This window comes from Salmo trutta, chromosome 17 (assembly GCF_901001165.1).
Source record: "Salmo trutta chromosome 17, fSalTru1.1, whole genome shotgun sequence".
NCBI lineage: Eukaryota > Metazoa > Chordata > Actinopteri > Salmoniformes > Salmonidae > Salmo > Salmo trutta.
In genome coordinates, this window is record NC_042973.1 from 27,099,366 (window position 1) to 27,127,222 (window position 27,857).

At 43.8% G+C, this 27,857-nt stretch overlaps 2 protein-coding genes across 4 annotated transcripts in view; one reads left to right on the forward strand and one right to left on the reverse strand.

Annotated features, from left to right (window-relative positions):
* The window catches only part of hydin (HYDIN axonemal central pair apparatus protein), an 85,349-nt gene extending 75,370 nt beyond the window's left edge, over positions 1-9,979 (reverse strand). For all 3 annotated transcript variants that reach the window (XM_029696349.1, XM_029696348.1, XM_029696351.1), the window contains exons 1-4: positions 9,827-9,979; positions 7,734-7,918; positions 7,269-7,394; positions 3,013-3,132 (exon numbers count right to left, since the gene is read on the reverse strand). In XM_029696349.1, coding sequence (XP_029552209.1) covers positions 3,013-3,132; positions 7,269-7,394; positions 7,734-7,868 — 381 coding nt within the window. In that variant the 5' untranslated portion in view covers positions 7,869-7,918; positions 9,827-9,979. The remainder of the gene's footprint in view (positions 1-3,012; positions 3,133-7,268; positions 7,395-7,733; positions 7,919-9,826) is intronic.
* Positions 9,980-12,235: 2,256 nt separating this feature from the next.
* On the forward strand, positions 12,236-16,728 carry pnp6 (purine nucleoside phosphorylase 6). Its single transcript, XM_029696352.1, has 6 exons — positions 12,236-12,495; positions 14,123-14,292; positions 14,670-14,773; positions 15,562-15,737; positions 15,956-16,146; positions 16,260-16,728. The coding sequence occupies exons 1-6, from the start codon at positions 12,467-12,469 to the stop codon at positions 16,454-16,456; spliced, it is 867 nt and encodes a 288-aa protein (XP_029552212.1). The 5' UTR covers positions 12,236-12,466; the 3' UTR covers positions 16,457-16,728.
* The last annotated feature ends 11,129 nt before the right edge of the window (positions 16,729-27,857 follow it).

Consider the following 27,857-nt stretch of genomic DNA (forward strand, 5'->3'; position numbering starts at 1 on the left):
GATGTGGGGGACCGGGAGTTGTTGGCTGTTGTCAAGGCATTGAAGGCATGGTTACATTGGTTTGAGGGGGCTAAACACCCTTTTCTCACCGCAACGTGGAGTACATCCGGGCAGCGAGGAGACTGAATCCTCGTCAGGCAAGGTGGGCCATGTTTTTTACCCGTTTTGTTTTCACCCTTTCCTACAGACCAGGTTCAAAAAATGTGAAGGCAGATGCACTGTCCCGGCTGTATGACACAGAGGAGCGGCCCATGGATCCTACCCCCATACCCCCGGCCTCCTGTCTGGTGGCGCCGGTAGTATGGGAGCTGGATGCGGACATTGAGCAGGCATTACCAGCAGAGCCCGGTCCCCTCCAGTGTCCCACTGGGCGTCTGTAAGTTCCGTCTGCTGTCCGTGACCTGTTGATCTATTGATCTATCTACGTCACCCTCCACTGGTCATCCAGGCATCGGTCGGACGGTGCGCTGTTTGAGTGGGAAGTACTGGTGGCCTATCTTGGACAAGGATGTGAGGGTTTATGTTTACTCCTGCTCGGTGTGTGCCCAGTGTAAGGCTCCTAGGCACCTGCCCAGAGGTAGCTACACCCCTTACCCGTTCCACAACGGCCATGGCCGCACCTGTCAGTCGATTTCCTCACCGATCTCCCCCCTCACGGGGGAACACCACGATCCTGGTTGTTGTGGTACGTTTCTCTAACTAAGTCCTGCCGTCTCCTCCCTCTGCCCGGTCTCCCTACGGCTCTACAAACTGCGGAGGCCTTGTTTACACACATCTTCCGGCACTACGGGGTGCCTGAGGATATAGTGTCTGATCGGGGTCCCCAGTTCACGTCGAGGGTCTGGAGGGGGTTCATGGAACGTCTGGGGGTCTCGATCAGCCTTACCTCGGGTTTTCACCCCGAGAGTAATGGGCAGGTGGAGAGAGTGAACCAGGATGTGGGTAGGTTTCTGCGGTCTTATTGCCAGGACCGGCCGGGGGAGTGGGCGGCGTTCGTGCCCTGGGCCAAGATGGCTCAAAACCTTGCTCTGCCACTCCTCCACTAACCTCTCCCCCTTCCAGTGCGTACTGGGGTACCAGCCGGTTCTGGCGTCTTGGCATCAGAGTCAGATCGAGGCTCCTGCGGTGGACGACTGGTTCAGGCGCGCGGAGGAGACATGGGACGCCGCCCATGTTCACTTCCAGCGGGCCATGCTGCGCCAGAAAGCCAGCGCAGACCGTCATCGGGGGACCGGGTCTGGCTCTCGACCCGAAACCTGCCCCTCCGCCTGCCCTGCCGGAAAATGGGGCCGCGGTTTGTGGGGCCATTTAAAGTCCTGAAGATTCTGAACGAGGTTAGTTACAGGTTACAGCTTCCCCCCGATTACCGTATTAACCCCTCGTTCCATGTGTCTCTCCTCAGGCCGGTGGTGGCTGGCCCGCTCCAGGAGTCTGAGGTGCGGGAGGTTCCTCCGCCCCCTCTGGACATCGAGGGGGCCCCGGCGTATTCCGTTCACTCCATACTGGATTCGAGGGGTCGGGCGAGGGGCCTTCAGTACCTCATGGAGTGGGAGGGGTACGGTTCGAAGGAGAGATGCTGGGTTCCGGTGGAGTACGTGTTGGACCCTTCATTGCTGCAAGAGTTCCACCATCGCCGTCCGGATCGCCCTGCACCTCGCCCTCCGGGTCGTCCCTGAGGCCGGTGTCGGCGTGCTGCTGAAGCCGTGCGTCAAGGGGGGTACTGTCACGACTCCCGCCGAAGTCGGTCCCTCTCCTTGTTCAGGCGGCGTTCGGCGGTCGACGTCACCGGTCTTCTAGCCATCGCCACTCCACCTTTTATTTTCCATTTGTTTTGTCTTGTTTTCCCCCACACCTGGTTTACATCCCCTCATTACTCTACGTGTATATTATCCTCTGTTCCCACCATGTCTGTGTGTGGTATGTTCGTTCATTACGTGTGTGACGCTACAGGCTGGTTTTGCGCCGGATATTGTTGTAACCCGTGGTTTTGTTATTCGTACCTATCTGTGTAATTTGTGCGCTGTCGCTTTTTTCCTTGGGCCGGAGTGTTGTGGCGCTGTTGCGTCCGGCTGTTTTCCTCTGCCTGAATAAAATGTGCCTGTTCACTCATCTCTACTCTCCTGCACCTGACTTCCTTCGACCAGTTGCGCACACTCTGACAATAATGCACTGAGCCTATAAGAAAAAGGGTAATAATGCACTGTAGCCTATAAGAAAAAGGGTAAAAATACACTGTAGCCTATAAGAAAATGGGTAATAATGCACAATGCACATAGCTGGGCCAGAGATTTTATTATGTTGGGAATTACTACTGCATTACATAGTAAAATTACTGTACCTCTGTGACTTCCACAATGCATTATCAACATGTGAAAGAAGAGACATAACATCATCGTTGATCAATGGTAACATAACTGAGAGGCAAGTTAAAAGCATATCAATCATTGTAGCGTTGTAAAAAGATTGTTATGCCTTTTCATGTGTCGAAAACAGAAATTCTCCAGATTTCATGCACAGTACCCTTACACCTTTTAATAATGGACTGACAGTTACATTTGGATATTTCTTCTAAATCCTAGATAGGTTATGCATTAAATGTATAGGCTACGCCTAACAATATATTTCCTTGTCTTATCTCTGACGCCATGACAGGGTTTTAGGAGAGACATATTTTCTAACTGTAATTGAGCCCATTTAAATGATAGATCCATGCATGATTCAGCCCTTTTATCTGATTAATTACAGTTTATTGAGTGTTTGCTGTGGAGCACTTTTTAATGGAGAATCCAATCACATATTGGTGTGGCACATATGGGGTTGTAACTAAAGACCAGTGGGCATTGTGTCCTAATAACGTATGCTGTACAATTATCACTGGAAAGTCAGATGGATCAAGAAAATCTCCAGAACTACCCACTCTCCACATGGCTGCTCGCTCAGCCAGGTATTGGCAATCTAATGTCCACATCAACCTTCTACGCTTCCCTGGTACCCAAACCCGCCCTGCCCTACCTTGTCATTGTTACGGAGAATCAGTGAAATTGCGTAGGTCTCTGAGGGCGTATAATTCTGGAACACAATCTCCGAGGGGTATGGCTGGAACATGGCCTGGTCCACATCAATGGTAGAGAACTGAGAACAGCACAGAGGCAAAGTAAAAAAGACAGGATTCTTAGGGTAGGAACAATAACATACTTTTTTGAGCAAGCCACATTGTGCCTTTCTTTACAAACACACATATTACAAAATAATATTCCATAATAATTGTAGACAATTGTAATTGTTTAAGTCACATTAGATGGCCTCTACTACAGTAGAAGGTCACATCAGACAACGCTGACTAAGGCTGCTTATAGGCCTGGTTCATAAACTTAATATAAATTATGTCAAAATGACCTTCATGTCATAATGATGATGCATTCTGTATTCTGCAACTGTGGGGACTTTACTCCACACAATCGGCCAGCTTGTAAGTGAAAAAGAGAATGCTATGATTTGAACCCCCTTCATCCTATTTGACTTAATTTTGTATACAATTTTAGAAGATGGCTCTGATTTAAGGACATGCTGGTTGGAAAATAATTATATTAGCTAATATTAGTATTACAGAGGCAAGAAAATGCTGGAGGTAGAAAGGGGCAAAGAGAGAGAGAGAGAGAGAGAGAGGTACAGAGAGCAGATGCTTTATAAGATGAGAAAATGTGTACTTCTTTCACATTCCTACAGTAAATTAAATGATTTGCCTCTATAATCAATCCAATTAAATCCAGTTTATGTTCCAAGGGAGGAAGAGGGGGTGGATGCACAGTCCTATTTACAGATGCACATTCAATGGATAAGATGAAGTGACATAAAGCCCTACCAGGGCCCTTTTGATGGTGTAAAGGCTGAGCAATAATATTATGTTTTAACCATAGGTTTCCAACATCAATCAGGTTGAGATGGGTGACCTAGGATCTGATTTGTTGTTTTCTTGTGGTTTGACAATCGACACAAGCTTTTGGCCTGTGCATTATCAGTATTATCTACAAATAAATGATTCTCCAAGCTAACAAAAACAGCTAAGTGGTAATACTGCATCCTAAGTGATCATAAAGAAAGCTTGACTTTGAGTTTATAGTGCCGGGATCATGAACTGTGTTTTAAACCATTTCACCTGTGTTTTATATTAAAAGTCAGCAGTCTTTTTTTCCTTCAATCGAGTGATCGTGGCGTGCAACTATGGTTTTCCTTCACAGAAAATACAATCGAGTGATCGTGGCGTGAAACTATGGTTTTCCTTCACAGAAAATACATTAGTGCAACACATTCGACAGAAAATAGCTTAATTTTCATCAGATGATAACAGAAGTGCAATGCTATTCGGCTAGCAGCCACACAAGTAAATGAGCTTACAATGAAAAAGCAAGGTATTTTTTGCAAAAACGATGCATGGCCATCATATTTCTAATGTTTATCTTAGAATGAATGTAGCCAGCTACATTTCCTAATGTTTTGCTGGAAGTTAATCTTGCACGAAAAGTACAGGAGAAAGGTAGCTACACATCTGCTCATAGAATGCCTGTTCATGAATTCTCATCAGAGTGGAAAAGTCCTACTGAAGCACAAAATTAACGTTGGTCTGATGACGAGCAGAAATTACAATAAGAAGCATTTTAGATCTGCGTTTACAAAATGCTTCAAGATATTCATTTTTTTATATATTTTTTTCCCTTCTTTTACCCCTTTTTCTCCCCAATTGGTAGTTACAGTCTTGTCTCATTGCTGCAACTCCCGTACGGACTTGGGAGAGCCGATGGTCGAGAGCTGTGCGCCCTTGTCACGTCCTGACCAGTATAGAGGATATTTTGTTATTGTAGTTTGGTCAGGACGTGGCAGAGGATAGTTTATTTATGTATTACGGGTTTTTTTTGGTCACTGGTCTATGTTTGTATTTCTATGTGTATGTTCTAGGGTAGTTTTTCTATGTGTAGGTTGGGTGCTGGACTCTCAATTGGAGGCAGGTGTTTCTAGTTGCCTCTGATTGGGAGTCCTATAAATAGGTGTGTGTTTTGTTTGTCACTTGTGGGTAGTTGTTTGATAGCACTGCTTTTGTTGAGCCTGCGTCTCTGTTCCTGTCGTTAGTTTGTTTATTGTTTTTCCGTGGTGTTCGCATTTTTTATAATAAATATGTTGAGCACGCAACCCGCTGCTTTTTGGTCCCATTCTCTCTTCCACGACAGTTGTGACAGAACTACCCACCACAACAGGACCAAGCAGCGGAGGAAATCTGGCGAGGACCGGGGAACACGGCTGGTAAGGGAGCCCGAGAGGCAGCCCCAAGAATTTTTTTTTTGGGGGGGTCAAAAGGGCAGTTTGGCGGGGCGAGGATGGAGCCCCAGGCCAGCTCCCCGTACCCTTTTTGGGCAGAGACATACTGGTCCAGTCCCGTGCTTTGGGGTGATGGGTGCTGTGGCGAGGCCGGGTATTTTCAGGCCGGTACGCGCAGTACCAGCGCCCCGCATGTGCCAGGGGAAAGTGGGCATCCAGCCAGTAGGGGTGATGCCAGCCCTGCGCTCGAGACCGCCAGTGCGCCTCTACGGTCCAGTGTTTCCCGCTACACGCACTAGCCTTGAGGTGCGTGTGCCCAGGCTGGCACGTCCAGTACCAGCCCCACGCATCAGGCTTCTAGTGCGTCAACCCAGTCCGACTCGGCCCTGTTCCCGCTCCCCGCACTAGCCCTGAGGTGCGTGTGCCCAGGTTGGCACGTCCAGTACCAGCCCCACGCATCAGGCTTCTAGTGCGTCAGCCCAGCCTCGTCAGTCTGGAACCGCCAGAGCCGCCAGCCAGTCTGGAGCCGCCAGAGCCGCCAGCCAGTCTGGAGCCGCCAGCCAGTCTGGAGCCACCAGCCAGTCTGGAGCCGCCAGAGCCGCCAGCCAGGCCGGAGCCGCCAGGGTCATCAGCCAGGTGAGCGCAGCCAGGGTCTCCCGCCAGTCGGGCGCAGTCAGGGGCGCCCACCAGTCCTCCGGAGCGGCCAGGGGTGCCACCTAAGTGGGCGACGCCGAGGGTGGAGCGGGGTCCCCGTCCCGCACCTGAGCCGCCTCCGATATAGGTTGGTTGGGGAGGGGGGGTGTAGCACAGTGCTGTCGTTGACGGCAGCCACCCTCCCTTCCCTCCCTTTAGTTTAAGGGGGATTTTTTTCCTGTATTTTGTGTAGGTGCATCCGGGGTCTGCACCTTTGGGGGGGGTACTGTCATGTCCTGACCAGTATAGAGGATATTTTGTTATTGTAGTTTGGTCAGGACGTGGCAGAGGGTAGTTTATTTATGTATTACGGGTTTTTTTTGGTCACTGGTCTATGTTTATATTTCTATGTGTATGTTCTAGGGTAGTTTTTCTATGTGTAGGTTGGGTGCTGGACTCTCAATTGGAGGCAGGTGTTTCTAGTTGCCTCTGATTGGGAGTCCTATAAATAGGTGTGTGTTTTGTTTGTCACTTGTGGGTAGTTGTTTGATAGCACTGCTTTTGTTGAGCCTGCTTCTCTGTTCCTGTCGTTAGTTTGTTTATTGTTTTTCCGTGGTGTTCGCATTTTTTATAATAAATATGTTGAGCACGCAACCCGCTGCTTTTTGGTCCCATTCTCTCTTCCACGACAGTTGTGACAGCCCTCCGAAACACAACCAAACCAAGCCGCAATGCTTCTTGACACAATGCCCACTTAACACGGAAGCCAGCCACACCAATGTGTCAGAGGAAACACGGTACACCTGGCGACTGTGTCAGTGTGCACTCCGCCCAGCCCGCCACAGGAGTCACTAGTGCGCGATGGGACAAGGACATCCCTCCCCTAACGACGATGGGCCAATTGGGCACCGCCCCATGGGTCTCCCGGTCACGGCCGGCTGCGACAGAGTCTGGACTCGAACCCAGAATCTCTAGTGGCACAGCTAGCACTGCAAATCAGTGCCTTAGACCACTGCGCCACTCGGGAGGCCAGCAAGATATTTCTTATGCGTTTTATATATTTTGTTCTATGTGAAAAACTCAATCTGCATTAACGTGACCCCGGAGCCCAAACATATATAATATTAGACTAAAACATAATAATTTCAAACCTTGCTTACCTTTGTATACAATCACATATACTGTATATTTCTAGTATGTGTGGGAATACTTTGGAAATGTATTTATTTTTGCTCAGAAAACTTGTAAAATCACCCACAGGCCAAACTCGGCCAGCTGGCCGCTAGTTGGGAAATCCTGTTGTAGTGCATTTGCATAAACTTTACCTTCTGGTGAGTGGTCTCACTCATGTCTATCAGCTCTAGAATGCGTGGTGGGTGCATCTCATGTGTATTTGCCAGCCGCTCCTCCGTAGATTGAGACATCTCTTGTGCAAAAGCAGATGGTGTCAGCTACATTGAGAAAGGGAATTCAATTAACAGAATCCATGAGTGATCATTAAATAAAAATGTCCATCCTTGACCACAGACATATTCCTGGAATGTTATTATTCTCCCCTTTTAGAAGAGGCCAACTCAAACACATATTCTGCTTAATTTCCCCCACAATAACATCTCTCCATCAGTTAGTTCATCAATAGGTAAACATAGAACTGCACTCATTTCAAGGTCAGAGACACATTTTTTATTTTACTTGAAATATAAATTAATAATGAAGTAGGAGGATGTATTCAATAATAGCTGCAAGTTATGTGTATATTGAAAACATACACTCCATATGAATGTACTCACTCTTTTAGGCCTATCCTCTCTTCTAACTAGTTTGGGATTCCTGGGTGCCACCACTTTGCTCTTGAATCCCTCTGGTATTTTCAGAGGCAGGCTTGGCAGAGCCGCATGGGATGCCTGAACCTTGGAGGTGGGCATTGCAAAGTTGGATCTTTCTTTGTTTAGTTAGTTTGAGAATACAGCGGATCCTGTTGAATATGAACATATTAATTTATTTAGAAAGCAACAAGACAGACTCACTAAGAGTCTTTATTCTAGTAGGTACACTACCCTTCAAAAGTTTGGGGTCACTTAGTAATGTCCTTGTTTTTGAAAGAAAAACTTTTTTTTTTGTCGATTAAAATAACATCAAAATGATCAGAAATACACTGGAGACATTGTTAATGTTGTAAATGACAATTGTAGCTAAAGACGGCAGATTTGTAATAGAATATCTACATAGGAGTACAGAGGCCCATTATCAGCAACCATCGCTCCTGTGTTCCAATGGCACGTTGTGTTAGGTAATCCAAGTTTATCATGTAAAAGGCTAATTGATCATTAGAAAACCCTTCTGCAATTATGTTAGCACAGCTGAAAACTGTTGTTCTGATTAAGAAGCAATATAACTTGCCTTCTTTAGACTAGTTGAGTATCTGGAGCGTCGGCATTTGTGGGTTTGATTACAGGCTCAAAATGGCCAGAAACAAAGACCTTTTTTCTGAAACAACGCTGTGTTCTTTAGACTAGTTGAATATCTGGAGCATCGGCATTTGTGGGTTCAATTACAGGCTCAAAATGGCCAGAAAAAAAAGTCCTTTCTTCGTACAACGCTGTGTACTACTCCCTTCACAGAACAGCGCAAACTGGCTCTAACCAGAATAGAAAGAGGAGTGGGAGGCCCCGGTGCACAACTGAGCAAGAGGACAAGTACATTAGAGTGTCTAGTTTGAGAAACAGACCTCTCACAAGTCCTCAACTGGCAGGTTCATTAAATAGTACCCGCAAAACACCAGTCTCAACATCAACAGTGAAGATGCTGGCCTTCTAGGCAGAGTTCCTCTGTCCAGTGTCCGTGTTCTTTTGCCCATCTTAATCTTTTATTTTTATTGGCCAGTCTGAGATATGGCTTTTTCTTTGCAACTCTGCCTAGAAGGCCAGCATCCCGGGGTCGCCTCTTCACTGTTGACGTTGAGACTGGTGTTTTACGGGTACTATTTAATGAACCTGCAAGTTGAGGACTTGTGAGGCGTCTGTTGCCGGTGCCGGAAACGAGCGCCCCCAGTGCGGGCACTGAAGGGGGGGTTCGCCCAGGGCGCCATATAAGCTATACACTTGAAACCAATCGCCAAACCGAAAACTGCAGCCAAAAAATATTTCTGTTATTTAGATCAGTGAAATGTAAGCTAAACTGACAACGGAGTGAAGATTAGAAATCTCAACTAGCAAGCAAGTCGCAGCAATGAAGAACGCGAAGGGTGGAGAATTCTGGCAGGGGGGAGATTTTCGGCACAACACCTGGATGTCTCGTGTCCTACTTATATCAGTACAACTTAAGCATTACGAAACTTATATTCGATCAAATAAACCTCAAGTAACTTAGCAAATAAGCCATTCATTTTTTGTTGACCAAATTCACCACTCTCTCATTAATCGCCATACAAAAAACTCATTCCTTGTGGGCGAAAAAACGAAACCTGCTTGAATGAGAGATTTCCCGCGGAGTTGGGCCTCTCTCTGACTGAAGTTACGTTACTTGGCAAGTCTGGTGCTCAAAAGTAATTTATTTCGTGTTTTGGATAAATTACAGCCTGTGCGCACAGATAACAGTTCTTCAGCACTGTAGCTAGAATCGTCTTTACTTTGGCTGAGTAACTTAATATTATTGGTAACGAAAGTATATTGAATCCATCCAAATTTGTCAATATTTCGTCTGGCGTTCAAATCTGCAAACAGTACAATAACGTTATACCAACTAACGTTAGCAACTAGCTAACGTTAGCTATAAACTTCAGTGAATGTGTCTACATTATCAAGCCAGTTCAAACATTTTATATTCAGTTCTAGGTTCTTTATAATCCAAATAACCAGGCATTGGCATTTGTTTTGAAACTTACAGAATAGTCACCAATAGTTGTCCCTCTCTTTCTCTCCTTTGAGTTTGTAGCGCATTTAGCCGTTACCATGGCACCGACTCTACGGGCGTGCTGGGTCCTTCTCATTGGTCACGTGGTCCTCCTTGATCATTGGTCACGTGTCCAAAGCGGGAATAAAAGGGTGGGTGTTCTGGAGCCAACAGAAACAATGTATCCAAATGGACCTCTGAGACGACCCAACCCCCCACCCATACTCTGATATTAGAGTGACCAGTCTTCTATCTAGCCTATGTAGCCCATTAAGTAAATAATTGAATTCAATAGATATGATCAAAGTTAATAATTCTAATTGGATATCAAGATGGCAAATGTTAGATTTATCTAACTAGGCTTAATTTGTAGGCTGTGCATGCATTCCTTTCTGAGCACTCAAACTACAAGTGAAACAGTTTGGAAGTCTTGTTAGACAATATGTATGCTACATTTGGGGTATTAATCTATAAATTGTGGTGCCAGCATATTTGTAATGTTTGCTATCAAAAACACAAAGGATGTTTAATGTTTCTTTAACAGTTATTTGATCCCAGTAGACATATGCATGAGTATGCACTAGGTAGTAGAACGTGTGAAAGATAATGAATAATAGAGTAGCAGACTATTTTGTCCTGAAGACCCTGATACCAGGGGATTTCTCTCAAAATACACATGCCTATTCTGCATCACCAAAATATTACAGTATGAGTCCAGGCCTAACTCCCTAGGCCACATTCATTGATAAAATATCATATGTCAGGTTGAGTTAGAACATTACAACAGTGTAGGGGATTGACTTCAGCAAAAGTGGCCTAATAAATTAATAAAACACAATGTTTTTTAATAGAAATAGCTAATTTCTCCCTATTTCAATTCAGTAGTAGTAGTTCTAAAATTCTTCTCCTCATTTACAACAAACTCTCATGAAGTCGCCTCATTTCTACTAACTCAGTTGGTTCCCACCAAGTTCCCATAGAAGGCCTTCAACTTTCAATTTTAGTGACCTGTAATTTGTTTTCATTAATCTCAATGTGTCATGCAGAGGTTGAAACGGTAGTTTATTTAATTGTTATTATTTCACAATACAATATAATCTTGGAGAGATTTACCAGATTGCACAATTCATTCATGTCGAAAGAGGCAGGCAGCATGTATAAGAAATTGTAACTATTTGTTAATGTAATTTAATTTTACAAACTGTAATTTACTGTAATCCCAAAGCTACTATAGTGCATTCCCTGTGTATCACATCTACACACCCTCATTGGAACTCTGACCAGAAAGCTTCAGTTTTATTTGAGATGTCTGGTATTTTAGAGGCGGCCCAGCCTTTGCACGAGGGATGGGGTGTCTCTGTGGGGGACGGGGTGTCTCTGTGGGGGACAGGGTGTCTCTCAGGGAAAGTAGAAATAGAACAGGGATGACAGGAGGGGAATTTGCTTTCCGTTTCATGCTTACAAATCCTATTAGTTTTATCCTTTTAACAAATATGCCTAGCTCTGCTTGCCCACATATTGATTTTGTAGCGTTTCCTAAATCTTGTTCCTCGAGTGGTGACTGTTTAGAGGTTCCTAGAGGTTCATCACACTATTATACACCAGCAACTATGTGCCCTCTGCTTAAGCTCTGTCATTGGATTTTCCACTTAAGAACTGTGAAAACATTTGTGTAGCCCTTATGTGTGTAATAGTTAAAAGGGTGGAAAACCTGACAGAAAAAAACTTCAGTGTTTCTTTTTTTAAGCATGTTCCACTTTATGCCTTTCATCTTCCTGGAGTTAGCAATTCTGCTGTTTTTTTAAACTGGTTTTCCAGATACGCCTCTATGGTAGAAAGTAGACACTACATAAAACTAAGGGATATTGTCCGGAGAACAGAAGAACCAGACAAGGCAGTGCCATGTCTCAAATATCACCAGAGAAGCCCCTCTGAGGCTCCAACACCTAATCCACAGGGGGGGAGAAAGACAAGGGCCAAGAAAGACGTTGAAGTAGCCTGCAAGTTGCAATCTTTCTCAATGTAGTCCTACACAACCAGGCAAAATTCAACCAAAACCTGACATCTCTCTACACTTTTTGCATTTCACATGAGTCAGAACAGGCTCGTTGAGCACATGGAGACATTCAAAAGAGTGGGCATATTTGCATTTTTGGGATTTCCCCCCAGCCCAACACATCAGTAAAATTATAGTTGACTAATTGAGGTTTCTGCTCTGAGTGTTAACCAAACTATTAACGTGGGTATTTGCAGTGTGAGAGCGTAGACAAAAGTTCCCCTTCATGCACCTTTACTGTCAGCAAATCATTGTTTTGTGGTTAAGCTTTAATGTAGAGTTAGGTATTTTGTTCTGCTTTAGTCATAGGATCCTTTCAGTTCCCTATGTTGTCAACGGCTGGCCCGCTGTCAGTGTCAGTCCTCAAGGTTTATTGCGCGGGTCAGTGAGCGCCCCAGTCTGTTAGACAATTGGATTAGAACAACGAGCGCTTTCAGAGGAACCGCGAGTCCAACGACTCCTCCTCCGTCACGCCACCCTCCCATCACTGACCTTGTCCTGCGATTACCGTTTGTCGCTAAACGCTGTGGTTGACGAACAAACCATTTCTACTGTAACTTTACCTCATCATCAGCAATGAACAATTCATCCTCAAACAAATGCAGGTAGGATAACATATTGGTGTATATCGAAGTAAAACGAAGTGAACGGTTGTCCTCCTGATAGGCTACACAGTAGAGCCTATAATAATTCAGCGGCAGATGCTAATCCATTTGTGTGTGGATGTTTGGAAGCGCACACCATGACTGTTCTGCCAAAATGCCCGTTTCAGTCAGTAAAATCGTCATATCGTAGGTTTCAATGTGTCGGTGGATTAGGCTACATGAAATAGACATATTTTCACATATGGCAAGAGATTATCGTGGCTCTATTTGATAGATATCAATACAAATTGTTGATTTACATATCGAAAATGTATATTGTTTATAAGGTTAACAATATTTAAGCTTTTTATCTCCCGATCATTTTAGTAACTAGGCTGCCTACATCCTCATACGTAGGTACACGTTAGCGTGGGCAGCACTTAAAGAAACATGCTTCCTTTTCATGCAAACCCTATGCAAAATGAATTCAAGTATTGAAAGTAGCCCTAGCTTTTACCAGCTCATTTGAAAGGAAAGGGACTCGCCGTTGTCTGTCAATAAATACAAAATGAGTGGCCATTGTGCGTGTTCATTGTGCGCCTGGTTCAGTAGGAGTGTGCAGTCGCGCGGCTCTGTGGACCATCCTGAATGGAATGCGCTGATCCCGCAGCAGGAAGCAGCACCACGGACAGCTCCGCACTGCGCTGCCACTGAATCATCCAATCCTGCTGCTTATTTCACTTGCTCACTGAGCCTTTGTAGCTCCCACCATTTTACTACAGCGAGCAGAAGGTTGAATTGCCACTCTTTTCCGTTTTAAATCCAGCTTTATTATGAAGCATATACAACCCATAAAACATGGCCTGCCGATATAAAAGTTTATGGCGACTGGAGGTTTATTGCTAACATCGAATATGAGGATGATATATATATATATATATATTTTACTAGCAGAACTCAAACTGCCTTCTGCAACTAATGTTTGTTAGAGTGACCTCTAGTCAAGTGATCTAATTGGGTTTATGGTAACTTATAAAAGCTGTGTAAGCCTGCTTTTAAATTACAGGACTTGCAATCAATCATTCACCCGATGAGTTTGCCGACAACAGTGATGTGTCTCAAATGAAGTCGATGTGCTTGTAGAGTTTGAATGTGTAGAAGTTAATTACATTTTGTTGAACTCACGATTCAATTTAATTCAATTAGATAAACTCTCTCTCTCTCTCACACACACACACACACACACACACACACACACACACACACACACACACACACACTACCAGGAGAGGGGGTTACAGGGTGTGTTGTGTCTGTGATTCTGTTGTTACCAGCTGTAGGAGTTGCTAAGATACTTTTGAAGATCACCCTTCTGCAATTGACAGGTTGGGCTCATCAACTAAGGAAAGTTTCTATTGGTTGTGTTCAGATGAAAGGTATATAGTAACCTATCTCTGCTGAAACACAGATTATCTTTGATGATTTAAATTAACGGCAGGATTGTGGGTTCGATTCCTGTGACCACCCATATGTAAAAATATATGCACAAATGAATGTAAGTCGCTTTGGATAGAAGCTTCTGCTTAATGGCATATGTTATGATTATATTACACTGAATAGCATGCACTTACTATGTTTCTTTCCTCAGTTACAAATATGAGGATTACAGGGAAACAGCTGATTGGTTGCTGTCCCACACTGAGCAGAGGCCTAAAGTAGCCATCATCTGTGGCTCTGGCCTGGGCGGCCTGGCTGACTTGCTGGACAACAAGACTGTGTTTCCCTACAAGGACATCCCATGCTTCCCCAACAGCACAGGTCCTTATACTGTACTGTCCCACCTGAAAATGTACAGCATCATGCTGTCTTCCGTTTGTACATGCAGCATTACAGCATCCTGTAGACATGACATACTATCTTACAGTGTTATGCTTAGTGAACACTTGACCAAAGCTCAATATACGTTATAATGATCATTGATAACTTATGCATTTAATCATTTAATGTTAGATAAGAAATGTTTAGGTGGATGTTTTGAAAGTTGAAGTAAGAACACCAGTCTTTCACTGTGACCCAGAACCAGACCGTCACCCAATGCTGGCTGCTGCTTCCTGTCCTTGGGACCTGACTGAAATATTTACATTCAGTAATTCTACAAAAATCCTCCTCCTTTCTTTCTTGTTGCACCACTGCAGTACAAGGACATGCCAGTCAGCTGGTCTTTGGGGAGCTGCAGGGGAAGCAGTGTGTCTGCATGCAGGGCCGCTTCCACTTCTACGAAGGCTACAACATTGCCACAGTGAGCTCCACTCTCTCCACCCACCAGAGCCATATCCTCATTACATTGGATTCATATTTAATGAATGTTGTGGAAGTGTATTGAAATGCTTATATATCCCATGGTAAACCTGACACCTGATTTATGGGATGATATTTCTTTTTAAATGCGGCTACTATATTCTTTCAAATGAGTAGTGAGGATACTCAATGATACTTCACCAGTTTACATTTTTATGAAGAACATAAGTCCCATAATGTTAGAATAACATTGTGTCTTGAGTTAGCTTTTAACCTCTGTAAAAGTAGCATACCAGGTAATTTGGGTTAACCTTTGACAGTGTGAGTTGAATTTTCATCGTAAATCTTTGGACACAATATAATCTGCACCCTGACATGATAAGACACGCACTCTACACACACATATACATGGATGTTGTATTGTAAATATGTGATAGTGGAGTAGTAGCCTGAGGGAACTCAATAAATGTATTGGGTAAAGTGTTGTGAAATGTAATGTCATATAATATTTTGAATTGTATAACTGACAATGTTGTTGGACCCCAGGAAGAGGAGCAGCTGCCTTAGCAGCAGCTAATGGGGATCCTTAATAAATACAAATACTGTACGAACTACGCATTATGACTAAAAAAGGTTTTATTGACTTTATTTTGTGAAAATAATTATAGTGAATATAGTGAAAATTATTATAGTCTAGTCACCTAGCAATAAGGAAAACAGTGCAGGCTTGCTATTAAATGTTAGTACTGAGCATGTGATCTCTTATCTCTAGTTCCTCTTTCTCTCTAGGTGACATACCCGGTGCGAGTGTTCTTCCTGCTCGGGGTGGAGACCCTGATTGTCACTAATGCTGCTGGGGGGCTGAACCCCAACTTTAAAGTGGGTGACATCATGCTGATCAAGGATCACATCAACATGCCAGGCTTTGCAGGCCAGAACCCACTGTGTGGTCACAACGATGAAAGGTGAGCCTTCCATCACTCCTGGTTAGAATAGCAGTCTCTTGATCTTTGGAAGGAAGGGTCATGTTGCACGTTCCTGCTGTCTGAGAAGCCTGATTACTGGCATTTTATTACAGTAAAGGGCATGGGTATTATCCTTGTGGACTTCTTCGATTGTACTTTATCCTTTACCTGACATTGAGGGCCTCTGATATGACACAGAACTTTATGTATCTCTTCAGGTTTGGAGTGCGTTTTCCCTGCATGTCGGACGCCTATGATAAAGACCTTTCTATACTGGCCAAAGAGACGGCTGAGGAGCAGGGCTGTTCCTCCTTCATCCAGCAAGGCGTGTACTGCATGCTGGCAGGTCCCAACTTTGAGACCATCGCAGAGTGCAGAGCTCTCCAGAAACTAGGCGCAGATGCTGTGGGTTAGTATGGTTCATTGGGCTTTGTCAATGCCCTGAAATCTTTCAATAGACGTCCATTTCTTCTACAGAACTCCAGTGATTGTCTTCTTTTTCACCCTCTCTGTGCTCTGTAGGTATGAGTACAGTCCCTGAGGTGGTGGTGGCTCGTCACTGTGGTCTTCGTGTCTTTGGCCTGTCTCTCATCACCAACAAGGTGGTCACAGACTACGACAGCCAGGAGAAAGCTAACCATGAGGAGGTACTGGAGACCACAGGAATGCGCACTCAGGACCTACAGAGGTTGATCAGTAACCTGCTGGCTAAGATGTAGATCAGCCCCAGTCTGTCTGTGTTAACTGCCCAGGAACATAGCTACTGTAAGGTGATGTTATACAGAAAGCACAGATGCAAAAATGCTACTTCAGTTTGATTTGACATCTTATAGGCTGGGATTTGTCTTCATCATATAATCTCTAAACTGAAGCACTGTAAAGAGGCATACTAATCAAACTCACCTCTTCGAAAAGGGGTTGTCCATATGCATATAAAAGTAATGTAATGACCAGGAAAAAAAGATAGGAGATAGTACAGACTTGAAAATAATATATTCCTTTGAATTAAAACAAAACTGAAAATGCATCACACTGAAGTGTAAGATATGTAGCCTTTATGTACATTAATGTATTGCACAATTATTAAGTACAAATTAATCTCATGGTCAATGTGAACATGGGATCAAGCACTGAAAGACAAATCAATGGTCTGTATTTCACGTGGACCAACAATCATTGTTTTGTCGCTCATTAGTAAAGATTAACAATGTATATTTCTTCCTTGGTAGACTTATTATTCTACCTTTCTAGAATCCGACTGCTCCTTGATGGAGAGATCGCCAAAACTCATCATGGTTATAAGAATAATCACATTTATCAGAGTGATGAAAAGTAAAACATTTTTAAAAACCTCAAACATACACTGAGTATACCAAACATTAGGAACACCTTCCTCATATTGAGTTGGGGCATGGATTCTACAAGGTGTTTAAAGCGTTCCACAAGGATGCTGGCCCATGTTGACTCCAATGCTTTCCACAGTTGTGTCTAGTTGGCTGGATGTCCTTTGGGTGGTGGATCATTCTTTATACACATGGGAAACTGTTGAGCGTGAAAAACCCATCAGTCTTACAGTTCTTGACACAAACCGGTGCGCCTGGCACCTACTACCATACACCCTTCAAAGGCACTTAAATCTTTTGTCTTGCCCATTCACCCTATGAATGGCACACATACACAATCCATGTCTCAATTGTCTCAAATCCTTCTTTAAGCTGTCTCCTTCCCTTCATCTACACTGATTGAAGTGGAGTTAACAAGTGACCTCAATAAGGGATCGTAGCTTTCACCAGGATTCACCTGGTCAGTCTATGTCATGGAAAGAGCAGGTGTCCTTAATGTTTTGTATACTCAGTGTATATTGGGGGACAGTTATTTTCATAGTCATAATAAGGAGGCTGTTGATGTCAAATGTTTTTCACAGTTGAGGAGTAGTAATGTACTGTATGTAGGAGATTAACTTCTTTACTTTAATTTCAGTTGTCCTAAAATCGAATGTATTTTCACATAATATACTGTTTTAAAATAAAACTAGCAAATTACACTTCTAAAATTGTGTACTGTTATTGTGAGAGTCACATGCAGTATAGGTAAAACAATACTGAGCACCTTGAGTGGGAGGTTGTGTGTGTGTGTGTGTGTGTGTGTGTGTGTGTGTGTGTGTGTGTGTGTGTGTGTGTGTGTGTGTGTGTGTGTGTGTGTGTGTGTGTGTGTGTGTGTGTGCTTGCGTGAGTGTGTTTGTGCAGGAGCAATGTTAGTGTGAGATTACAGGTAGTGAAAATCCTTTGAATGGAATGGTTTATTACCTCTTGTTTATGTTCATATTGACTCATGAGCAATATGGGAAGAGAAGAGAGTCCAGTCTTTTAACGTGTTTCACAGAGCAGTACATTTATATTATGCTTTGTTTTAGAAGGGCAAGTGGGCCTCTCGAGTGGCGCTGTGCCACTAGAGATTCTGGGTTTGAGTCCAGGCTCTGTCGAAGACCGGCCACGACCGGGAGACCCATGGGGCGGCACACAATTGGCCCAGCGTCGTCCGGGTTAGGGGAGGGTTTGGCCGGCAGTGATGTCTTGTCCCATTGCGTACTAGTGACTCCTGTGGCGGGCCAGGCACAGTGCACGCTGACACGGTTGCCAGGTGTACGGTGTTTCCTCCGACACATTGGTGCAGCTGGCTTACGGGTTAAGTGGTCATTGTGTCAAGAAGCGGTGCCGCTTTTTTGGGTTGTCTTTCGGAGGACGCACGGCTCTCGACCTTCGCCTCTCCCAAGTCCGTACGGGAGTTGCAGTGATGAGACAAGACTGTAACGACCAATTGGGAAAAAATAAAAGGGCAAGTGAGATGATTATCATCAATAATGTTGATCAATAAAAAGAAGGAATCTGATGAAATGAGAGAAAAAGACAAGGGGGATACGCCCCCACGCAACATCCCTCCTCCCCATCCCTATCAGTATTTTGAAAGACCTGGGTCACAGCACTGTATATATACAGTTGAAGTCGGAAGTTTACATACACCTTAGCCAAATACATTTAAACTCAGTTTTTCACAATTCCTGACATTTAATCCTAATAAAAATCCCTATCTTAGGTCAGTTAGGATCACCACTTTATTTTAAGAATGTGACATGTCAGAATAATAGCAGAGGGAATGATTTATTTCAGGTTTTATTTCTTTCATCACATTCCCAGTTGGTCAGAAGTTTACATACACTCAATTAGCATTTGGTAGCATTGCCTTTAAATTGTTTAACTTGGGTCAAATATTTCGGGTAGCCTTCCACAAGCTTCCCACAATAAGTTGGGTGAATTTTGGCCCATTCCTCCTGACAGAGCTGGTGTAACTGAGTGAGCTTTGTAGGCCTCCTTGCTTGCACACGCTTTTTCAGTTCTGCCCATGGGATTGAGGTCAGGGCTTTGTGATGGCCACTCCAATACCTTGACTTTGTGGTCCTTAAGCCATTTTGCCACAACTTTGGAAGTATGCTTGGGGTCATTGTCCATTTGGAAGACCCATTTGCGACCAAGCTGTCACAGGCGTCGTATGAAATGGACCAAAACGCAGCGGGAATGTGAATACTCATCTTCTTTAATGAAGGAAAACGTAAACACTTAACAAAACAACAAACATCGACGAGAAACAGTCCTGTCAGGTGCAACAAACACTAAACAGGAAACAACTACCCACAAATCACATCGAAAAAAAACCCCCTCTTAAATAAGACCTTCAATTAGAAGCAACGAGGAGCAGCTGCTTCCAATTGAAGTCAACTCAATAAACACCACATAGAAATAGACATACTAGAACTAACATAGAAATTGACTAACAAAGAACATAGCCCAACAAACCCCGAAACACTCTAAACAAACACCCCCTGCCACGCCCTGACCAAACTACAATAACAAACAACCTCTTTACTGGTCAGGACGAGACACAAGCTTTAACTTCCTGACCAATGTCTTGAGATTTTCCTGCCTCATGATGCCATCTATTTTGTGAAGTGCACCAGTCCCTCCTGCAGCAAAGCACCCCCACAACATGATGCTGCCACCCCTGTGCTTCACGGTTGGGATGGTGTTCTTCGGCTTGCAAGACTCCCCTTTTTCCTCCAAACATAACGATGGTCATTATGGCCAAACAGTTCTATTTTTATTTAATCAAACCAGAGGGCATTTCTCCAAAAAGTACAATCTTTGTCCCCATGTGCAGTTGCAAACCGTAGTCTGTCTTTCTTATGGCGGATTTGGAGCAGTAGCTTCTTCCTTGGTGAACTGCCTTTCAAGTTATGTCGATATTGGACTCGTTTTACTGTGGATATAGATACTTTTGTACATTTTTCCTCCAGCATCTTCACAAGGTCCTTGCTGTTGTTCTGGGATTGATTTGCACTTCTCGAACCAAAGTATGTTCATCTCTAGGAGACAGAACGCGTCTCCTTCCTGAGTGGTATGACGGCTGCGTGGTCCCATGGTGTTTATACTTGCGTACTATTGTTTGTACAGATGAACGTGGTACCTTCAGGCGTTTGGAAATTGCTCCCAAGGATGAACCAGATTGTGGAGGTCTAAAAAAGAATTCTGAGGTCTTGGCTGATTTCTTTTGATTTTCCCAGGATGTCAAGCAAAGAGGCACAGAGTTTGAAGGTAGGCCTTGAAATACATTCATAGGAACACCTCCAATTGACTCAAATTATGTCAATTAGCCTATCAGAAGCTTCTAAAGCCATGACATCATTTTCTGGAATTTTCAAAGCTGTTTAAAGGCGCAGTCAACTTAGTGTATGCAAACTTCTGACCCACTAGAATTGTGATACAGTTAATTATAAGTGAAATAATCTGTCTGTAAACAATTGTTGGAAAAATGCCTTGTGTCATGCACAAAGTAGATGTCCTAACCGACTTGCCAAAACTATAGTTTGTTAACAAGAAATTTGTGGAGTGGTTGAAAAATGAGTTTTAATGACTCCAACCTTACTGTATGTAAACTTTCGACTTCAACTGTAGATATGGACACATCAACATATACACTAAACATGCTCCAAAATGTGGTGAATGAAAAGGAATTTTTCCATCCCCAATCTATTACATAATTCAACAGTTCTGCCAACACACTTTAGAAGTGGAGCTGAGATGAAATATTAACACAGTGAGCCTCGCAGCCTGCCATCAGAAATAAAGAAATATCTCCAAAGGTGCTTTTATCTATGGCATACCATTGCAAATATGCCCCAAAATGAAGACCAGGAAAATAACACTTTTTTTAAATGGTTAAAAACAATATTATGTGTCATACAGAGTCCAATCTAAGCTTGATTCCCTCAATCTCACACAAATTATCAATGAACCTACCAGGTACAACCACAAATCCGTAAACACGGGCACCCTCATAGATATCATCCTAACCAACCTGCCCTCCAAATACACCTCTGCTGTCTTCAACCAGGATCTCAGCGATCACTGCCTCATTGCCTGCGTCCGTAATGGGTCTGCGGTCAAATGACCACCCCTCATCACTGTCAAATGCTCCAGACCTCTGGCAGTCTCTATTGGGTGCCACAGGGTTAAATTCTCGGGCCGACTCTTTTCTCTGTATACATCAAGGATGTCGCTCTTGCTGCTGGTGATTCTCTGATCCACCTCTACGCAGATGACACCATTTTGTATACTTCTGGCCCTTCTTTGGACACTGAGTCAGCGAGCAGGCCTTTCTAATAGACCTGGCCCGGGTATCCTGGAAGGATAATGACCTCTTTCCGACAGTAGAGGATGCCTGGTTATTCTTTAAAAGTGCCTTCCTCGCCATCTTAAATAAGCATGCCCCATTCAAAAAAATGTAGAACCAGATATAGCCCTTGGTTCACTCCATACCTGACTGCCCTTGACCAATACAAAAACATCCTGTGGCGTACTGCATTAGCATTGAATAGCCCCCTCAATATGCAACTTTTTAGGGAAGTTAGGAACCAATACAAAGTTCTGGGACACTGTAAAGTCCATGGAGAATAAAAGCACCTCCTCCCAGCTGCCCACTGCACTGAGGCAAGGAAACACTGTCACCACCGATAAATCCATGATAATTGAGAATTTCAATAAGCATTTTTCTACGGCTGGCCATGCTTTTCACCTGGCTACTCCTACCTCAGTCAACAGCCCTGCACCCCACACAGAAACTTGCCCATGCCTCCACCATTTCTCTTTCACCCAAATCCAGATAGCTGATGTTCTGAAAGAGCTGCAAAATCTAGACAATCTGGACGCTCTCTTTCAAAAAGTATCCGCCAACATTTTTGCAACCCCTATTACTAGCCGGTTCAACCTCTCTTTCGTATCGTCTGAGATACCCAAAGATTGGAAAGCTGCCGCAGACATCCCCCTCTTCAAAGGGGGAGACACTCTAGACCCAAACTGCTACAGACCTATATCTATCCTACCCTGCCTTTCTAAGGTCTTCGAAAGCCAAGTTAACAAACAGATCACCGACCATTTCGAATCCCACCGTACATTCTCTGCTATGCAATCTGGTTTCCGAGCTGGTCATGGGTGCACCTCAGCCACGCTCAAGGTCCTAAACGATATTATAACCGCCATCGATAAGAGACAATACTGTGCAACTGTATTCATCGACCTGGCCAAGGCTTTCGACTCTGTCAATCACCACATTCTTATCGGCAGAATCAACAGCCTTGGTTTCTCAAATGACTGCCTCGCCTGGTTCTCCAACTACTTCTCAGACAGAGTTCAGTGTGTCAAATCGGAGGGCCTGTTGTCCAGACCTCTGGCAGTCTCTATGGGGGTGCCACAGGGTTAAATTCTCGGGCCGACTCTTTTCTCTGTATACATCAAGAATATCGCTCCTGCTGCTGGTGATTCTCTGATCCACCTCTATGCAGACGACACCATTCTGTATACTTCTGGCCCTTCTTTGGACACTGTGTTAACTAACCTCCAGACGAGCTTCAATGCCATACAACTCTCCTTCCGTGGCCTCCAACTGCTCTTAAATGCAAGTAAAACTAAATGCATGCTCTTCAACCGATCGCTGCCCACACCTGCCCACCCGTCCAGCATCGCTACTCTGGACGGTTCCGACTTAGAATATGTGGACAACTACAAATACGTAGGTGTCTGGTTAGAGTGTAAACTCTCCTTCCAGACTCACATTAAGCATCTCCAATCCAAAATTAAATCTAACTTCCTATTTCGCAATAAAGCATCCTTCACTCATGCTGCCAAACATACCCTTGTAAAACTGCCTATCCTACCGATCCTTGACTTCGGCGATGTCATTTACAAAATAGCCTCCAACACTCTACTCAGTAAATTGGATGCAGTCTATCACAGTGCCATCCGTTTTGTCACCAAAGCCCCATATACTACCCACCACTGCGACCTGTATGCTCTTGTTGGCTGGCCCTCACTTCATATTCGTCGCCAAACCCACTGGCTCCAGGTCATCTGTAAGTCTTTGCTAGGTAAAGCCCCGCCTTATCTGAGCTCACTGGTCACCATAGCAGCACCCACCCATAGTACGCGCTCCAGCAGGTATATCTCACTGGTCACCCCCAAAGCCAATTCCTCCTTTGGCCACCTTTCCTTCCAGTTCTCTGCTGCAAATGACTGGAACGAACTGCAAAAATCACTGAAGCTGGAGACTCATATCTCCCTCACTAACTTTAAGCACCAGCTGTCAGAGCAGCTCACAGATCACTGCACCTGTACATAGCCCATCTGTAAATAGCCCATCCAACTACCTCATCCCCCAAACTGTTATTTATTATTTTATTTATTTTGCTCCTTTGCACCCCAGTATCTCTACTTGCACACTCATCTTCTGCACATCTATCACTCCAGTGTTTAATTGCTATATTGTAATTATTTTGCTACTATGGCCTATTTATTGCCTTACCTCCCATATCCTACCGCATTTGCACACACTGTATATAGATTTTTTCTATTGTATTATTGACTGTATGTTTGTTTATTCCATGTGTTGTTGTTTGTGTCACCTGCTTTGCTTTATCTTGGCCAGGTCGCAGTTGTAAATGAGAACTTGTTCTCAACTAACCTACCTGGTTAAATAATTAAAAATGTTTGTCCCATCATCACTGCTACAATAGCTTAGGGTTATTTTCAATGATGGCCTAGGAACAGTGGGTTAACTGCGTTGTTCAGGGGCAAAATGACAGATTTGTACCTTGTCAGCTCGGGGACTCGAACTTGCAACCTTTTGGTTACTAGTCCAACGCTCTAACCACTAGGCTACGCTGCCGTTATGCATATTGTAGAATGGTCAAATGCAGAGGCTATACAGTACACTCTTAGAAAGAAAGTTGCTATCTAGAACCAAAAAGTTTTTTTGGGGCTGTCCCCATAGGAGAACCCCTTTTGGTTCCATGTAGAACCCTTTCCAAAGAGGGTTCTACATTCAACCCAAAATAGTCTACCTGGAACCAAAAAGAGTTCTACCTGAAACCAAAAAGGGTTCTCCTATGGGAACAGTCGTAGAACCCTTTTGGAACCCTTTTTTCTAAGAGTGTACAGTATGTATCTCTTGTCCCGTCATGCTGGTGGCTGCTATGTGGTTGAGTGGTTGGAAGTGGGACTCACAATGTCCTATGGGTTGTGTGTTCCTACAGCAGATGCTCAGGTCAAACACAAGTGAAGCAGGAAAAGAAGTGACATGACATTTGTGGATTATACTGATGCATATTACTACACACACAGTATATTAATGATTGTTGAGAGTACAATATGAAATTGAGATACACATAATGTTAATCAATGTTACAACTATAATACTAACTCTGCTAACGTCAAGTGCACCAATAAAACATTTATAAGATGGTGACACAATGCTCTCCCTTAGTCTCATAGCATCACCAGCAGTATCTGCAGACTATTGCAAAGGCAACCACCCTTGTAATCAGTGCTGAAATATGAATGAATCAGAGGATGCCGTGTGTACGCAGTAGAAGAGAGAAAACGGTTACAGTCACTCCAAATCCATTCATGAGGACACTACAGTGCTCCACTGATCAAACAAACATGCATGTGTGTGTGTGTTTTGAGTGGCACTACTTTGTTTTTGTTTTCTCATTATGAAAAAGGTTTCGATCCACAAAGTACGCATTCGTCTCTACATGCTCGAAGATCAATTGAGCTGACTTTTGTCTGAAATGGAGGCAACATAACAGGGTTCTCAAGGATTTTTTTACCAAGGTGTTGCTACTGAGTACAGCTGGTGGAGGCATGAACGGGGTTATTGGCCCCCTTTGGGCTTAGAGATTTTGGCATTTTTTAACAACTGTAACCAATCAATCAATCAAATGCAGGGTCAAATAATAATAATCACAGTGGTTGTCGAGGGTGCAACAGGTCAGCACCTCAGGAATAAATGTCAGTTGGCTTTTCATAGCTGATCCTTCAGAGTATCTCTACCGCTCCTGCTGTCTCTAGAGAGTTGAAAACAGCAGGTCTGGGACAGGTAGCACGTCCGGTGAACAGGTCAGGGTTCCATAGCCGCAGGCAGAACAGTTGAAACTGGAGCAGCAGCACGGCCAGGTGGACTGGGGACAGCAAGAGACAAGGCCGAGTATAGCCCACAAAGATCTCTCCACTACGGCACAAGCCAAAGGGGGGCGCCAACCCGGACAGGAAGATCACCGGACAGGAAGAGCACCAGTAAGCCAGTGACTCAGCCCCTGTAATAGGGAACCTGCCATTTTCCTGCAATCTAGAGCAAAAAAAATTGCCTTACTGTATATGATGACAAATAAAGTAAAAAATGACTTTATTAATATATTTTACTAGGTAAGTTGACTGAGAACACATTCTTATTTACAGCAACGACCTGGGAAATAGTTACGGGGAGAGGCATGAGCCGATTGGAAGCTGGGGATGATTAGGTGGCCATGATGGACACCGGGGTCAACACCCCTACTCTTACGATAAGTGCTATGGGATCATTAGGAACCACAGAATGTCAGGACACACATTTAACATACTATCCATAAGACACCACCCTACACAGGGCACCCAATCACTGGCCTGGGATCTGGTTTTAGCTTCATAAGCAAGCCAGCAGTGGGATGCAGGGTGGTATACTACTGGTCAAATTTTGAGCATAATGGTGCATCATGGTGCAGCCGGTCTGCAGCGCCTCTCATATTCGTTGGGGAGAACCCTGCGTAAACATTACTGAATTCCTATCATCCAAATCTTTTTGACCACCACACAAAGGTTAGATTAAAAACCACATGTCTGAAACGGTGCTGTGTTATAACAGTGAAGGCAACATTGGCATTGCTATGAGCGATAGTGCTACATCACAGTATTTAATTTAGCCACTTGCAGACGTGTAACTAATGCAGAGATAAGACAAGTGGTGTGTGCAGTTAGGGCTGCACATTGTTGGGGGCAATCTCATAGTTTATTGCATGATATCATGATGTCTCTGGGAGTAAGCTAGATACATTGTGGTAATCATACATTGTACACTTTCTTCCATCTTGGGTCAGATATCAGAGTTTGTTTATGCGTTTCCTCCTGTCTTTTCCCTCTTTTCTCTTTTCCAGGCAGATCCCCCCCCCCCCCAAAACCAACTGCTAAATCATCCTAAAGATCCCAATTCCATTTTAGCTCACTACACATTAATGTCACTGCATGTATGTTCTCTCAGGCCCCATATTTCAGGGACACTCGTCTTTCCAAGATCTCTATGTGGATGACAGATTTCAGTTAACAGTAAACCCATATGAGTCACTAAACTTGTAAATCACTCACAATAAAATGCGATAATGATTGATGAATGTGATACTAGTTTGGACAATATGGTCTTTCTGTTCTACATAAACACACACCAAGCTAAAAAATACGGTGTCCATTTTTAGATCAAGAGGCACACTCTCCCTGTCTCTCCTACCCAGATATCTCTTAACAACACAGACACACACACACATTTTGGTGTAATCAGTAAATAGCAATCCCACTGTTGACGGAGAGACTTTTTTTTTACTCTCTTGCCTCAAATGTTCTAAGCTACCAGAGGGAGAGAGTCTGTAAAATAGAGAGTGTAATAATAAGAGAGGGATTTTAAAGTATTTTGGGAGATTCCCGCCTACACACACACCAGCGCACCATGGAACAACACACACTCTTTTGAAAGTTTGTTTAAGTTTTTCTTTATTTGCTCATTAAAATCGCTAAATAGTAGAGGAAGAAAGAAAGAAAAGAGATACATGAGCAGCAGAGATGGGAACCACAATTGAAAACAACATTATCAGTCAGAGACGGTTTTAATATGTATATGAACAATTGCTATTCCCGGTTTGCGCGTCAATCAATCTATATTCATGAAGGGGACAAAAACCTTTCCTGAATAGAGAAAACAAGAGTGATAACCAAAACAATGGAGGAGGGATGAACTAAAAGAACACCAGTGCTATTGTCTTAAGGTCAATGCTTTAACCCTCTATGCATGGTGACAGCCCTCATCTCAGAATTATGATCTATCTGACCCTGTCTTGCCAATAAAGGGAGACTATTCCATGGTGAAAAGACCTGCGGAGGAAATAGACTGAGACATTGCTGCTGAATAAAGACTTTCATTATTCCCAAACCGGCCTGACAGCACTGGATCTGATGGAGGATGGGCCTGTTCAAATGGTATTGGCTGACTGTCTGTTGCAGATCATATTAGCTAACTGCTAATTTTACATTATGTTAGCTGACATTCCACATAAAGTTATGGGTTATTGAGCCTTTGTGACATTTAAAATGGTGTCTGTTGCACTAAACATGTTCTCATGAGCCATCCTGGTTGGTGGGTGTTACGCACGAAATAGGATACATTACACTGATGTTTCAGAGGGTTTTTTGTTCTGTATTCAGTGTCATAGTCAGTGTCTGAGCCAGTGTAGTTCCCCTACTTTATTCTCAATGAGGGTGTACAGTAATAAGCTCCCCAGTGGCCTTGAGAGGAAAACATACAGTATGTCATGAGGAGATAAGAGGAAGTGTGAGACTGCCAGGTCGTGGATGCGTTGATTTACTGGACATATTTCTCAGTAACTGAGAAAATTCACAATTTTCACAGCGACCCAAAGGATCATATTGTGAC